The sequence below is a fragment of the Tachyglossus aculeatus genome, chromosome 15, assembly GCF_015852505.1.
Source record: "Tachyglossus aculeatus isolate mTacAcu1 chromosome 15, mTacAcu1.pri, whole genome shotgun sequence".
Classification (NCBI taxonomy): domain Eukaryota; kingdom Metazoa; phylum Chordata; class Mammalia; order Monotremata; family Tachyglossidae; genus Tachyglossus; species Tachyglossus aculeatus.
In genome coordinates, this window is record NC_052080.1 from 15,504,596 (window position 1) to 15,519,273 (window position 14,678).

The window sequence follows — 14,678 nt, forward strand, 5'->3', positions numbered from 1 at the left end:
AGAAATCCACCCCAATCCTTCCCTTTTCCAGAAGGGAAAATATCCAGATTTCCGAATTTGGGGGGGAGAAAGGAGGTGACAGGCACCTTGTGAAGTATGAGAAATCCATCCCAGTCCTTCCCTTTTCGTAGATATCCAGAAGGGAAGATGGAAAAACCTGGGGTTTCGTTCTTGAGGCTCCCAAAAGAATGTTAGAGATTTCCGAATTTTGGGGGGAGAAAGGAGGTGACAGGCACCTTGTGAAACATGAGAAATCCACCCCAATCCTTCCCTTTTCCAGAAGGGAAAATATCCAGATTTCTGAATTTGGGGCGGAGAAAGGAGGTGACAGGCACCTTGTGAAATATGAGAAATCCATCCCAATCCTTCCCTTTCCATAGATATCCAGAAGGGAAGACGGAAAAACCTGGGGTTTCGCTCTTGCGGCTCCCAAAAGAATGAGTTAGAGATTTCCGAATTTTGGGGGGGAGAAAGGAGGTCACAGGCACCTTGTGAAATATGAGAAATCCACCCCAATCCTTCCCTTTCCGTAGATATCCGGAAGGGAAGACAGAGATTCCAACGCTGTAAACCTGGGCTTTTGCTCTTGCGGCTCCCAGAAGAATGAGTTAGAAATTTCCGAATTTTGTTGAGAGAAAGGAGGTGACAGGCACCTTGTGAAATATGAGAAATCCACCCCAATCCTTCCCTTTTCCAGAAGGGAAAATATCCAGATTTCTGAATTTTGGGCGGAGAAAGGAGGTGACAGGCACCTTGTGAAATATGAGAAATCCACCCCAGTCCTTCCCTTTTCATAGATGTCCAGAAGGGAAGACAGAAAAACCTGGGGTTTCACTCTTGTGGCTCCCAGAAGAATGAGTTAGAAATTTCCGAATTTTGTTGGGAGAAAGGAGGTGACAGGCACCTTGTGAAATATGAGAAATCCACCCCAATCCTTCCCTTTTCGTAGATATCCATACGGGAAGACGGAAAAACCTGGGGTTTCGCTCTTGCGGCTCCCAAAAGAATGAGTTAGAGATTTCCAAATTTTGGGGGGAGAAAGGAGGTCACAGGCACCTTATGAAATATGAGAAATCCACCCCAATCCTTCCCTTTTCCAGAAGGGAAAATATCCAGATTTCTGAATTTGGGGCGGAGAAAGGAGGTGACAGGCACCTTGTGAAATATGAGAAATCCACCCCAGTCCTTCCCTTTTCGTAGATGTCCAGAAGGGAAGACAGAAAAACCTGGGGTTTCGCTCTTGCGGCTCCCAAAAGAATAAGTTGGAGATTTCCAAATTTTGTGGGAGAAAGGAGGTCACAGGCACCTTGTGAAATATGAGAAATCCACCCCAATCCTTCCCTTTTCGTAGATATCCAGAAGGGAAGATGGAAAAACCTGGGGTTTCGCACTTGCGGCTCCCAAAAGAATGAGTTAGAGATTTCCAAATTTGGGGGGAGAAAGGAGGTGACAGGCACCTTGTGAAATATGAGAAATCCACCCCAATCCTTCCCTTTTCCAGAAGGGAAAATATCCAGATTTCTGAATTTTGGGCGGAGAAAGGAGGTGACAGGCACCTTGTGAAATATGAGAAATCCATCCCAATCCTTCCCTTTCCATAGATATCCAGAAGGGAAGACGGAAAAACCTGGGGTTTCGCTCTTGCAGCTCCCAAAAGAATGAGTTAGAAATCTCCGAATTTTGTTGGGAGAAAGGAGGTCACAGGCACCTTGTGAAATATGAGAAATCCACCCCAATCCTTCCCTTTTTGTAGATATCCAGAAGGGAAGACAGAAATTCCAACGCTGTAAACCTGGGCTTTCGCTCTTGCGGCTCCCAGAAGAATGAGTTCGAAATCTCTGAATTTTGAGGGGAGAAAGGAGGTCACAGGCACCTTGTGAAACATGAGAAATCCACCCCAATCCTTCCCTTTTCCAGAAGGGAAAATATCCAGATTTCCGAGTTCTCGGGGGGAGAAGGATTTCCTTTGGAATTAGTCCGGGTGGATCCCCGTTGTCTGTCGTATCTTCGGTCCGTCGCGCCTCGCGAGCGTCGGCGTCTTCACGTGGCTGCGTGATGGTTTCAGGAGCTGGACGGACTCGTGGAAATAAACCGAATGACCCACAAATTGCTGAGCAAGTTCATGGCCCTGGACAGCTTCGACGCCATGTTCCGCGAGGCCAATCACAACGTGTCCGCGCCTTACGGGAGAATCACGCTGCACGTCTTCTGGGAGCTCAACTACGACTTCCTGCCGAATTACTGTTACAACGGATCCACCAACAGGTTCGTCCCGCTCTTTCCTCCCTGCGCTGACGTCGTCTTCGGAGGCGCGGTCGTTCCCGTTCTGAATCAATCGGTCGTATTTATTGAGCGCTTATTTGCATATATATACATTCATTCATTCATTCGATCGTATTTATTGAGCGCTTACCGTGTGCAGGGCACTGTACTAAGCGCTTGGGAAGTCCATGTTGGCAACGTATGGAGACGGTCCCTACCCGACAGCGGGCTCGCGGTCTAGAAGGGGGACGACGTCTGAAGATATTGCAGTCGGGGTGCAGGGAAGGGGCGTGAAGATGAATGGGCTCCGCGTGGAGGTAGCCGTGTTAAGCCGCAGCGTGAGAAGCAGCGCGGCTCAGTGGAAAGAGCCCGGGCTTTGGAGTCAGAGGTCGTGGGTTCAAATCCCGACTCTGCCAACTGTCGGCTGGGTGACTCTGGGCAAGTCGCTTCACTTCTCTGGGCCCCAGTGACCTCATCTGGAAAATGGGGATGAGGACTGTGAGTCCCCCCGTGGGACAACCTGATTACCTTGGAACCTCCCCAGCGCTTAGAACAGGGCTTGGCACATAGTAAGCGCTTAATAAATGCCATTATTATTATTATTATGTTAATGTGCCTCAGTTTCCTCATCTGTAAAATGGGGATTAAGACGGTGAGCCCCCCATGGGACAACCTGATCACCTCGTGTCCTCCCCAGCGCTTAGAACAGTACTTTTCACATGGTAAGTGCCTAACAAATGCCATCATTATTACCTATATATATATATACCTATTATTATTACCTATATATATATACATGTTTGTATGTATTACTCAATTTTATTTGTACATATTTACTCTATTTTATTTTGTTAATATGTTTTGTCGTCCGTCTCCCCCTTCTAGACTGTGAGCCCGCTGTCGGGTAGGGACCATCTCTATATGTTGCCAACTTGGACTTCCCAAGCGCTTAGTCCAGTGCTCTGCACACAGTAAGCGCTCAGTAAATACGATTGAATGAATGAATGATTGAATGATGATAAAACAATAATGTGAAGGTCATAATAATAACAAAACGCATTTTGTTTTGTCGTCCGTCTCCCCCTTCTAGACTGTGAGCCCGTTGTCGGGTAGGGACCGTCTCTAGGTACTTCCCAAGCGCTTAGTACAGTGCTCCGCACACAGTCGGCGCTCGATAAGTGCGATTGAATGAATGAATTTGTGTATTCTGAGGGGGAACCTTTTGAAAGTGAATCCGGTTCAAATCTGAAAGTAAAAATCCTCTTAAATTGAATTTTTGTGTGACGCTCAATGGCACCGTACAGACCGGGTGAGGGCACGGCCGGGATCTGCGGCCGACCTGCAGGGGAACACTGATAATAATTATTATTATTATTGTATTTGTTAAGCGCTTACTATGTGCAAAGCGCTGTTCTAAGCGCTGGGGGAGATACAGTAATTAATAATAATAATAATGTTGGTATTTGAGCGCTTACTATGTGCAAAGCAGTAAGCGCTGGGGTACATAAAGGTAATCAGGTTGTCCCGTAGAAAAGCAGCGTGGCTCAGTGGAAAGAGCCCGGGCTTTGGGGTCCGAGGTCGTGGGTTCGAATCCCGGCCCCGCCACTTGTCAGCTGTGTGACTTTGGGCGAGTCGCTTCACTTCGCTGGGCCTCAGTTTACCTCATCTGTAAAATGGGGGTGAAGACTGTGAGCCCCCCCCCGTGGGACAACCTCGTCACCTTGTAACCTCCCCAGCGCTTAGAACAGGGCTTGGCACGTAGTAAGCGCTTAATAAATGCCATCATTATTATTATTCACTTCTCTGGGCCTCAGTTCCCTCATCTGTAAAATGGGGATTAAGACTGTGAGCCCCCCGTGGGACAACCTGGTCACCTTGTAACCCCCCCAGCGCTTAGAACAGTGCTTGGCACATAGTAAGCGCTTAATAAATGCCACCATTATTATTATTCACTTCTCTGGGCCTCAGTTCCCTCATCTGTAAAATGGGGAGGAAGACTGGGAGCCCCCCGTGGGACAACCTCGTCACCTTGTAACCTCCCCAGCGCTTAGAACAGAGCTTGGCACATAGTAAGCGCTTCATAAATGCCAACATTATTATAATTATAGACACGAGTTCTAAATATTGGATTGATTCCTAAATCCCCTGCATCACCTCTGTCGTCGAATCAAGGATGAGCCGGATTTGACCAAATAAGATTATTCACCCGAGCGTAAATAGATAACGGGTCGAAGGAGTACGTCTAGTACATGTTTCTTACAGCTGTTTTGGTGACACACGTTCTTACTTTTAGATTTGTTCGGACGGTGCTGCCGTTTTCTCAAGAGTTTCAGAGGGATAAACAGCCTAATGCCCAGCCCCAGTATCTCCATGGATCAAAGGTTGGTTTTCCGGAGATGATTTTCGGATTATTTCAGTCCAGGCTGAGTGGGAGAGACGGGAGGCTGATGCCGTAATGGAAAGGGACAGTAAAAACGCTGATTTTCTCTCTTCTAGTTTGTGATTATTTTTAAATCCGACTGTGCCCGATTCTAACTGAAATGGCTTTAAAATCATGCTCGAGGTAAATGATGCCGTAATGGAAAGGGACGTTAAAAATGCCGATTTTCTCTCTTCTAATTTGTGCCTGTTTTTAAACCCGACTGTGGCCCGTTCTAACTGAAATGGCTTTAAAATCATGCTCGAGGTAAATGATGCCGTAATGGAACGGGACATTAAAAACGCTGATTTTCTCTCTTCTAGTTTGTGATTATTTTTAAATCCGACTGTGCCTGATTCTAAGTGAAATGGCTTTAAAATCATGCTCGAGGTAAATGATGCCGTAATGGAAAGGGACGTTAAAAATGCTGATTTTTCTCTCTTCTGATTTGTGATTCTTTTTAAATCCAACTGTGGCCCGTTCTAACTGAAATGGCTTTAAAATCATGCTCGAGGTAAATGATGCCGTAATGGAAAGGGACGTTAAAAATGCCGATTTTCTTTCTTTTAATTTATGCCTGTTTTTAAACCCGACTGTGGCCTGTTCTAACTGAAATGGCTTTAAAATCATGCTCGAGGTAAATGATGCCATAATGGAGAAGGATGTTAAAAATGCTGATTTTCTTTCTTTTAATTTATGCCTGTTTTTAAACCCGACTGTGGCCCGTTCTAACTGAAATGGCTTTAAAATCATGCTCGAGGTAAATGATGCCGTAATGGAACGGGACGTTAAAAATGCTGATTTTCTCTCTTCTGATTTGTGATTCTTTTTAAATCCAACTGTGGCCCGTTCTAACTGAAATGGCTTTAAAATCGTGCTCGAGGTAAATGATGCCGTAATGGAAAGGGACGTTAAAAATGCCGATTTTCTCTCTTCTGATTTGTGCCTGTTTTTAAACCCGACTGTGGCCTGTTCTAACGGAAATGGCTTTAAAATTATGGTCGAGGTAGAATTGTCCTCTTACATTTTCCTCTGTAGTTTTCCACCGTTATGAAAATAATCCTAAACCACCCGCCACGATGGGCCGTAGTGCTTGGCTCTGGGGTTCTGCTCTTTGGGGTGTGAGTTTCGGGTTTGAAGGGCCACGGGAATCTCTCTCAGCTCTTCCAAAATAAGTTGTTCTCCCGCTGCCGGGATTGGCCCGGGATACGGCTGCTCCACGAAGCGTCCTTAGTCCCCAGATGGCTGTTGGTGGCCACAGGGGAAAGTTACTTGCCGTGTGTCTCTCTCCTCCCTTGCCCTGACTGAAAATTTTCCCCCTTCCTCTCCCCTCCCTTTTATTCTTCTGAAATTTTCCCCCTTCCTCTCCCCTCCCTTTTATTCTTCTGAAACTTTCCCCCTTCCTCTCCCCTCCCTTTTATTCTTCTGAAAATTTCCCCCTTCCTCTCCCCTCCCTTTTATTCTTCTGAAGTTTTCCCCCTTCCTCTCCCCTCCCTTCTATTCTTCTGAAATTTTCCCCCTTCCTCTCCCCTCCCTTTTATTCTTCTGGAATTTCCCCCCTTCCTCTCCCCTCCCTTTTATTCTTCTGAAATTTCCCCCCTTCCTCTCCCCTCCCTTTTATTCTTCTGAAATTTCCCCCCATTCCTCTCCCCTCCCTTTTATTCTTCTGAAATTTTCCCCCTTCCTCTCCCCTCCCTTTTATTCTTCTGAAATTTCCCCCCTTCCTCTCCCCTCCCTTTTATTCTTCTGAAATTTTCCCCCTTCCTCTCCCCTCCCTTCTACTGAAATTTTCCCCCTTCCTCTCCCCTCCCTTTTATTCTTCTGAAATTTTCCCCCTTTCTCTCCCCTCCCTTTTATTCTTCTGAAATTTCCCCCTTCCTCTCCCCTCCCTTTTATTCTTCTGAAATTTTCCCCCCTTCCTCTCCCCTCCCTTTTATTCTTCTGAAATTTTCCCCCTTCCTCTCCCCTCCCTTTTATTCTTCTGAAATTTTCCCCCTTCCTCTCCCCTCCCTTTTATTCTTCTGAAAATTTCCCCCTTCCTCTCCCCTCCCTTTTATTCTTCTGAAATTTCCCCCGTCCTCTCCCCTCCCTTTTATTCTTCTGAAATTTTCCCCCTTCCTCTCCCCTCCCTTTTATTCTTCTGAAATTTTCCCCCTTCCTCTCCCCTCCCTTTTATTCTTCTGAAATTTTCCCCCCTTTCTCTCCCCTCCTTTTTTTTCTTCTGAAATTTTCCCTCTTCCTCTCCCCTCCCTTTTCCTCTTCTGAACTCCCAAGCCTTCAGGCCTCAGTTAATAATAATAATAATAGTTTAAAAAATAATAATAATGGTACTATGTGCCAACCCCCGTTCAATAATAATAATAATGATAATAATGGCCACGCCCCGTTCTAAACATTGCGATAGATACAAGTTAATTAGGTTGGACGCAGTCCCCGGCCCCCACGGGGCTCACACTCTTCATCCCCATTTTCCAGATGAGGTCACTGAGGCCCAGAGAAGTGAAGTGACTCACCCTAGGTCACACAGCAGACAAGGGGCAGAGCCAGGATTAGAACCCATAGCTTTCTGATTCCCATGCTGCTTCGCATTTACGTACATATCTGTAATTTATTGATATCATTCTCCGTCTCCCCACCTCCAGTAATAATCATAACGGTGTTTGTTAAGCGCTTACGATGTGCCGAGCACTGTTCTAAGCGCTGGGGAGGTTACAATCGTAATAATAATAATGCTGGTATTTGTTAAGCGCTTACTATGTGCCGAGCACTGTTCTAAGCGCTGGGGAGGTTACAATCGTAATAATAATAATGATGGTATTTGTTAAGCGCTTACTATGTGCCAAGCACTGTTCTAAGCGCTGGGGAGGTTACAAGGTGATCAGGTGGTCCCCGGGGGGCTCCCAGGCTTCATCCCCATTTTCCAGATGAGGGAACTGAGGCCCAGAGAATAATAATAATAATAATAATAATAATAATAATAATAATAGTAATGGCATTTATGAAGCACTTACTATGTGCCAAGCACCGTTCTAAGTGCTGGGGAGGTTACAAGGTGATCAGGTGGTCCCACGGGGGGGCTCCCAGTCTTCATCCCCATTTTCCAGTTGAGGGAACCGAGGCCCAGAGAAGTGAAGCGGCTTGCCCGAGGTCACGCAGCTGACAGGTGGCGGAGCCGGGATTTGAACCCAGGACCTCGGACTCCAAAGCCCGGGCTCAGTACGTTGGCAGCAAGGGAGATGAGAATGGGGCGCAGTGATTAGGTTTGTTTTAGCGGAGCGGAGCCAGTGGGCTAAGGTGTATTGGGAGAGGAGGGAAGATTTAATAGGGTTGGGGGGAGAGAGGAGATTGATTGCCTCTAATAATAATAATGATAATAATAATAATAATAATAATAATAATAATAATGCTAGGTACTTAATTATACGCTGCGTAAATACAAGATAATCAGGTCCCTGTCTCACATGGCTCTGCCAATCTAAGGAGGAAGGAGTACAGGTGTTAAATCCCCATTTTTCAGATGAGGAATTCATTCAATCGCATTTATTGAGCGCTTACTGTGTGCAGAGCACTGTACTAAGCGCTTGGGAAGTACAATACAGCAGCATATAGAGACGGTCCGTACCCAACAGCGGGCTCACGGTCTAGAAGAAGGAGTGACTTCTTTACTCTTAGAGGTTTTGACTTCTGGCTTCAGTATGTGGGAGAGGGATTCATTCAGTCGTATTTATTGAGCGCTTACTGTGTGCAGAGCACTGTACTAAGCGCTTGGGAAGTACAATACGGCAAAATATAGAGACGGTCCCTACCCAACAGCGGGCTCACAGTCTAGAAGAAGGAGTGACTTTTTTACTCTTAGAGGTTTTGACTTTTGGCTTCATCATCATCAATCGTATTTATTGAGCGCTTACTGTGTGCAGAGCACTGTACTAAGTACTTAGTATGTGTACTTAGTACTTAGTATGTGTACTAAGCGCTTCAGTATGTGGGTGAGGGGTTCATTCAATTGTATTTATTGAGCGTGTACTGTGTGCAGAGCACTGTACTGAGCGCTTGGGAAGTACAATATGGCAACATATAGAGACGGTCCCTACCCGACAGCGGGCTCACGGTCTAGAAGGAGTGACTTTTTTACTCTTAGAGGTTTTGACTTCTGGCTTCAGTATGCGGGAGAGGGATTCATTCAATCGTCTTTATTGAGCGCTTACTGTGTGCAGAGCACTGTACTAAGCGCTTTGGAAGTACAATATGGCAACATATAGAGACGGTCCCTACGCAACAGCAGGCTCACAGTCTAGAAGAATGTGACTTTTTTACTCTTAGAGGTTTTGACTTTTGGCTTCATCATCATCAATTGTATTTATTGAGCGCTTACTGTGTGCAGAGCACTGTACTAAGCGCTTAGTATGTGTACTTAGTACTTAGTACTTAGTATGTGTACTAAGCGCTTCAGTATGTGGGTGAGGGGTTCATTCAATTGTATTTATTGAGCGCTTCCTGTGTGCAGAGCACTGTACTGAGCGCTTGGGAAGTACAATATGGCAACATATAGAGACGGTCCCTACCCGACAGCGGGCTCACAGTCTAGAAGAAGGAGTGACTTTTTTACTCTTAGAGGTTTTGACTTCTGCCTTCAGTATGTGGGAGAGGGATTCATTCAATCGTATTTATTGAGCGCTTACTGTGTGCAGAGCACTGTACTAAGCGCTTTGGAAGTACAATATGGCAACATATAGAGACGGTCCCTACGCAGCAGCAGGCTCACAGGCTAGAAGAATGAGTGACTTTTTTACTCTTAGAGGTTTTGACTTTTGGCTTCATCATCATCAATCGTATTTATTGAGCGCTTACTGTGTGCAGAGCACTGTACTAAGTACTCAGTATGTGTACTTAGTACTTAGTACTTAGTATGTGTACTAAGCGCTTCAGTATGTGGGTGAGGGGTTCATTCAATCGTATTTATTGAGCGCTTACTGTGTGCAGAGCACTGTACTGAGCGCTTGGGAAGTCCAAGTTGGCAACATATAGAGACGGTCCCTACCCGACAGCGGGCTCACAGGCTAGAAGAAGGAGTGACTTTTTTACTCTTAGAGGTTTTGACTTCTGGGTTCGGTATGTGGGAGAGGGATTCATTCAGTCGTATTTATTGAGCGCTTACTGTGTGCAGAGCACTGTACTGAGCGCTTGGGAAGTCCAAGTTGGCAACATATAGAGACGGTCCCTACTCGACAGCGGGCTCACGGTCTAGAAGAGTGAGTGACTTTTTCACTCTTAGAGGTTTTGACTTCTGGCTTCAGTATGTGGGAGAGGGATTCATTCAGTCGTATTTATTGAGCGCTTACTGTGTGCAGAGCACTGTACTGAGCGCTTGGGAAGTCCAAGCTGGCAACACATAGAGACAGTCCCTACCCGACAACGGGCTCACAGTCTAGAAGAAGGAGTGACTTTTTTACTCTTAGAGGTTTTGACCTCTGGCTTCGGTATGTGGGAGAGGGATTCATTCAGTCGTCTTTATTGAGCGCTTACTGTGTGCAGAGCACTGTACTGAGCGCTTGGGAAGTCCAAGTTGGCAACATATAGAGACGGTCCCTACCCGACAGCGGGCTCACGGTCTAGAAGACTGTGATGGATGGAGATGATTAAGGGTGGAAGGATATAAATCTGCGTTCCGTGGTTTTGTTGGTGACTTGCCACCGGCCCTAGATGTTCCCGACACGGACTTCCCAAGCGCGGAGCTTAGTACAGCGTTCTGCCCATAATATTCACTCATATCATTCAATAATAATAACAGTAATTCAAACGCTATTACCATGGTGTTTGTTAAGCATTCAATTATTAGTATATTTGTTAAGCATTTACTACGTCGTCATCATCATCAATCGTATTTATTGAGCGCTTACTATGTGCAGAGCACTGGACTAAGCGCTTGGGAAGTACAAATTGGCAACATATAGAGACGGTCCCTACCCGACAGTGGGCTCACGGTCGAAAAGGGGGAGACGGAGAACAAAACCAAGCATACTACCAAAATAAAATAAATAGAATAGATATGGACAAATAAAATAAATAGAGTAATAAATACGTACAAACATATATACATATATACAGGTGCTGTGGGGAAGGGAAGGAGGTAAGATGGGGGGGATACTACGTGCCAAGCGAGCGCTCAATAAATAGGAACGGAGGAATGAGGTGAGAGCCGCTCCCTCCGATCCCGAGCCGGACAATTAAAATCCGCTCCGCCCCGGCGGGTTATACCGTAGAGGGATTTCACCGATTTCACCGGCCGGTTAATTAATTAAATCAATTAAATGGCGGGGATACCGTAGAGGGATTTCACCACTCCGCCCCGGCCGGTTAATCAATTAAATTAATTAAATGGCGGGGATACCGTAGAGGGATTTCACCACTCCGCCCCGGCCGGTTAATCAATTAAATTAATTAAATGGCGGGGATACCGTAGAGGGATTTCACCACTCCGCCCCGGCCGGTTAATTAATTAGATGAATTCAATTGCGGGGAATTTTTAATCGAACGCTTCTCTTTCCCTTCGGTTTCCGCTAGGCTCTGAACTTGGCTTATTCCAGCATTTACGGCAACTACAGGAATTTCGTGGGGCCGCCCCACTTCAAGGTGATATGCCGGCTTCTGGGCTACCAGGGCATCGCCGTGGTGATGGAGGAGCTACTCAAGGTGGTGAAGAGCCTGGTGAGCCCCCAGTCTGGTTTTCCGAGCCGCGGCGGCGTCGATCCCGGTCTCCGTTCCGGCGGGAAGGCGGAAATCGGGAAGCTCCGGACCGGCTCCGCGTCGCAGCCGAAGGCCCGGAGCGAGGGGCGGCACGGGCCCGTCCGGTGTTCCCACCGGCTGGGCGGAGAGGGGAGCCTTCCGTCTCTCCTTTGCTCTTCCAGATAAAGAAGAACGGCGTTTATTAAGCGCTTATCGTAATAACGGTAGTAATCAATCCATCGATCGTATTTATGGAGCGCTTACTGTGCGCAGAGCACTGTACTAAGCGCTGGGGAAGTCCAAGTTGGCCGCATCTAGAGACGGTCCCGACCCAGCAGCGGAAAGGGGGAGACGGAGAACCAAACCGAACGTGCTAACGGAATAAAAGAAATAGAATAGATAGGTACAATCAATCAATCAATCAATCAATCGTATTTATTGAGCGCTTACTATGTGCAGAGCACTGTACTAAGCGCTCGGGAAGTCCAAATTGGCATCACATAGAGACAGTCCCTACCCAACAGTGGGCTCACAGTCTAAAAGGGGGAGACAGAGAACAGAACCAAACATACCGACAAAATAAAATAAGTACGATAGAAATGTACAAGGAAAATAAATCAATAAATAGGGTAATGAAGCACTGCAAATAGTAATGATGGCGTTTAGTAAGTGCTTACTATGTTCTAAGCGTTGATGGGGATCGGCCCTCTTCCGCGAAACGACGGGGCTTAGCCGCATCTTGGCGGTGAGTGAACGTCGGCGGGTGGTCCCGTCCCCTGCTCCGCCGCTTTCCTCCAGGGCGAGTTGGTTAACTTCTTTGGGCCTCAGTTTCCCCGACTGCGGAAGGAGGAGTAAATACCCGTTCCCTGTCCCCTCGGATTTTTGTTTTTTTTTATGGCGTCTATTAAGCGCTTGCTATGTGCAGAGCACTGTTCTAAGCGCTGGGGAGGTTACAAAAATAATAATGATGATGACGGTGTTTGTTAAGCGCTTGCTATGCGCCAAAGCGCCGTTCTAAGCGCTGGGGAGGTTACGAAAATAATAATCAAATAAAAATAATAATCCAAATAAAAATAATGATCAAAATAAAAATAATAATGATGATGATGGTGGTATTTGTTAAGCGCTTGCTATGCGCAAAGCGCCGTTCTAAGCGCTGGGGAGGTTACAAAAATAATAATGATGATGATGACGGTATTTGTTAAGCGCTTGCTATGCGCAAAGCGCTGTTCTAAGCGGTGGGGAGGTTACGAAAATAATAATAAAATAAAAATAATAATCAAAATCAAAATCAAAATAATAATAATAATAATGAGGTATTTGTTAAGTGTTTACTATGTGCAAAGCAGTGTTCTAAGCGCTGGGGAGGTTACAAAAATAATCATGATGATGATGATGGTATTTGTTAAGCGCTTGCTATGCGCAAAGTGCCGTTCTAAGCGCTGGGGAGGTTACAAAAATAATAATCAAATAAAAATAATAATCAAAATCAAAATCAAAATAATAATAATAATAATAATGAGGTATTTGTTAAGTGTTTACTATGTGCAAAGCAGTGTTCTAAGCGCTGGGGAGGTTACAAAAATAATAATGATGATGATGATGGTATTTGTTAAGCGCTTGCTATGCGCAAAGCACTGTTCTAAGCGGTGGGGAGGTTACAAAAATAATAAAATAAAAATAATAATCAAAATAAAAATTATAGTAATAATAATAATGATGAGGTATTTGTTAAGCGCTTACTATGCACAAAGCACTGTTCTAAGCACTGGGGATGTTACAAAAATAATAATGATGATGGTATTTGTTAAGCGCTTACTATGCGCAAAGCACTGTTCTAAGGACTGGGGAGGTTACAAAAATAATAGTAAAATAAAAATAAAAATAATAATACTGATGATGATGGTATTTGTTAAGCGCTTACTATGTGCAAAGCACTGTTCTAGGCGCTGGGGAGGTTACAAAAATAATGATGATGATGATGGTATTTGTTAAGCGCTTGCTATGTGCAAAGCGCTGTTCTAAGCGCTGGGGAGGTTACAAAAATAATAATAAAATAAAAATAATCAAAATAATGATGATGATGATGGTGTTTGTTAAGCGCTTACTATGCGCAAAGCACCGTTCTAAGCGGTGGGGACGTTACAAAAATAATAATAATGATGGTGATGGTATTTGTTAAGCGCTTGCTATGCGCAAAGCGCCGTTCTAAGCGCTGGGGAGGTTACAAAAATAATAATAAAATAAAAATAATAATCAAAATAAAAATAATGATCAAAGTAAAAATAATAATGATGATGATGATGGTATTTGTTAAGCGCTTACTATGCGCAAAGCGCCGTTCTAAGCGGTGGGGACGTTACAAAAATAATAATAATGATGGTGATGGTATTTGTTAAGCGCTTGCTATGCGCAAAGCGCCGTTCTAAGCGCTGGGGAGGTTACAAAAATAATAATAAAATAAAAATAATAATCAAAATAAAAATAATGATCAAAATAAAAATAATAATGATGATGATGATGGTGTTTGTTAAGTGCTTACTATGCGCAAAGCACCGTTCTAAGCGCTGGGGAGGTTACAAAAATAATAATGATGATGATGATGGTATTTGTTAAGCGCTTGCTATGCGCAAAGCGCCGTTCTAAGCGGTGGGGAGGTTACAAAAATAATAATAAAATAAAAATAATAATCAAAATAAAAATAATGATCAAAATAAAAATAATAATGATGATGATGATGGTATTTGTTAAGCGCTTACTATGCGCAAAGCGCCGTTCTAAGCGCTGGGGAGGTTACAAAAATAATAATGATGATGATGGTATTTGTTAAGCGCTTGCTATGCGCAAAGCGCCGTTCTAAGCGCTGGGGAGGTTACAGAAATAATAATCAAATAAAAATAATAATCAAAATAAAAATAATGATCAAAATAATAATAATAATGATGATGATGGTGGTATTTGTTAAGCGCTTGCTATGCGCAAAGCACTGTTCTAAGCGCTGGGGAGGTTACAAAAATAATAATGATGATGATGACGGTATTTGTTAAGCGCTTGCTATGCGCCAAAGCGCCGTTCTAAGCGCTGGGGAGGTAACAGAAATAATAATAAAATAAAAATAATAAAATAAAAATAATAATAATGATGATGGTGGTATTTGTTAAGCGCTTACTATGCACAAAGCACTGTTCTAAGCGCTGGGGAGGTTACAAAAATAATAATGATGACGGTATTTGTTAAGCGCTTGCTATGCGCAAAGCGCCGTTCTAAGCGCTGG

At 44.6% G+C, this 14,678-nt stretch overlaps 1 protein-coding gene across 1 annotated transcript in view; it reads left to right on the forward strand.

The window, feature by feature from the left end:
- The first annotated feature begins 2,040 nt into the window (after nucleotides 1–2,040).
- LOC119937645 (cytoplasmic FMR1-interacting protein 1) overlaps nucleotides 2,041–14,678 on the forward strand; it is a 52,715-nt gene continuing 40,077 nt past the window's right edge. The window contains exons 1-3 of the mRNA XM_038757213.1: nucleotides 2,041–2,265; nucleotides 4,556–4,643; nucleotides 11,243–11,386. Coding sequence (XP_038613141.1) covers nucleotides 2,096–2,265; nucleotides 4,556–4,643; nucleotides 11,243–11,386 — 402 coding nt within the window. The 5' untranslated portion in view covers nucleotides 2,041–2,095. The remainder of the gene's footprint in view (nucleotides 2,266–4,555; nucleotides 4,644–11,242; nucleotides 11,387–14,678) is intronic.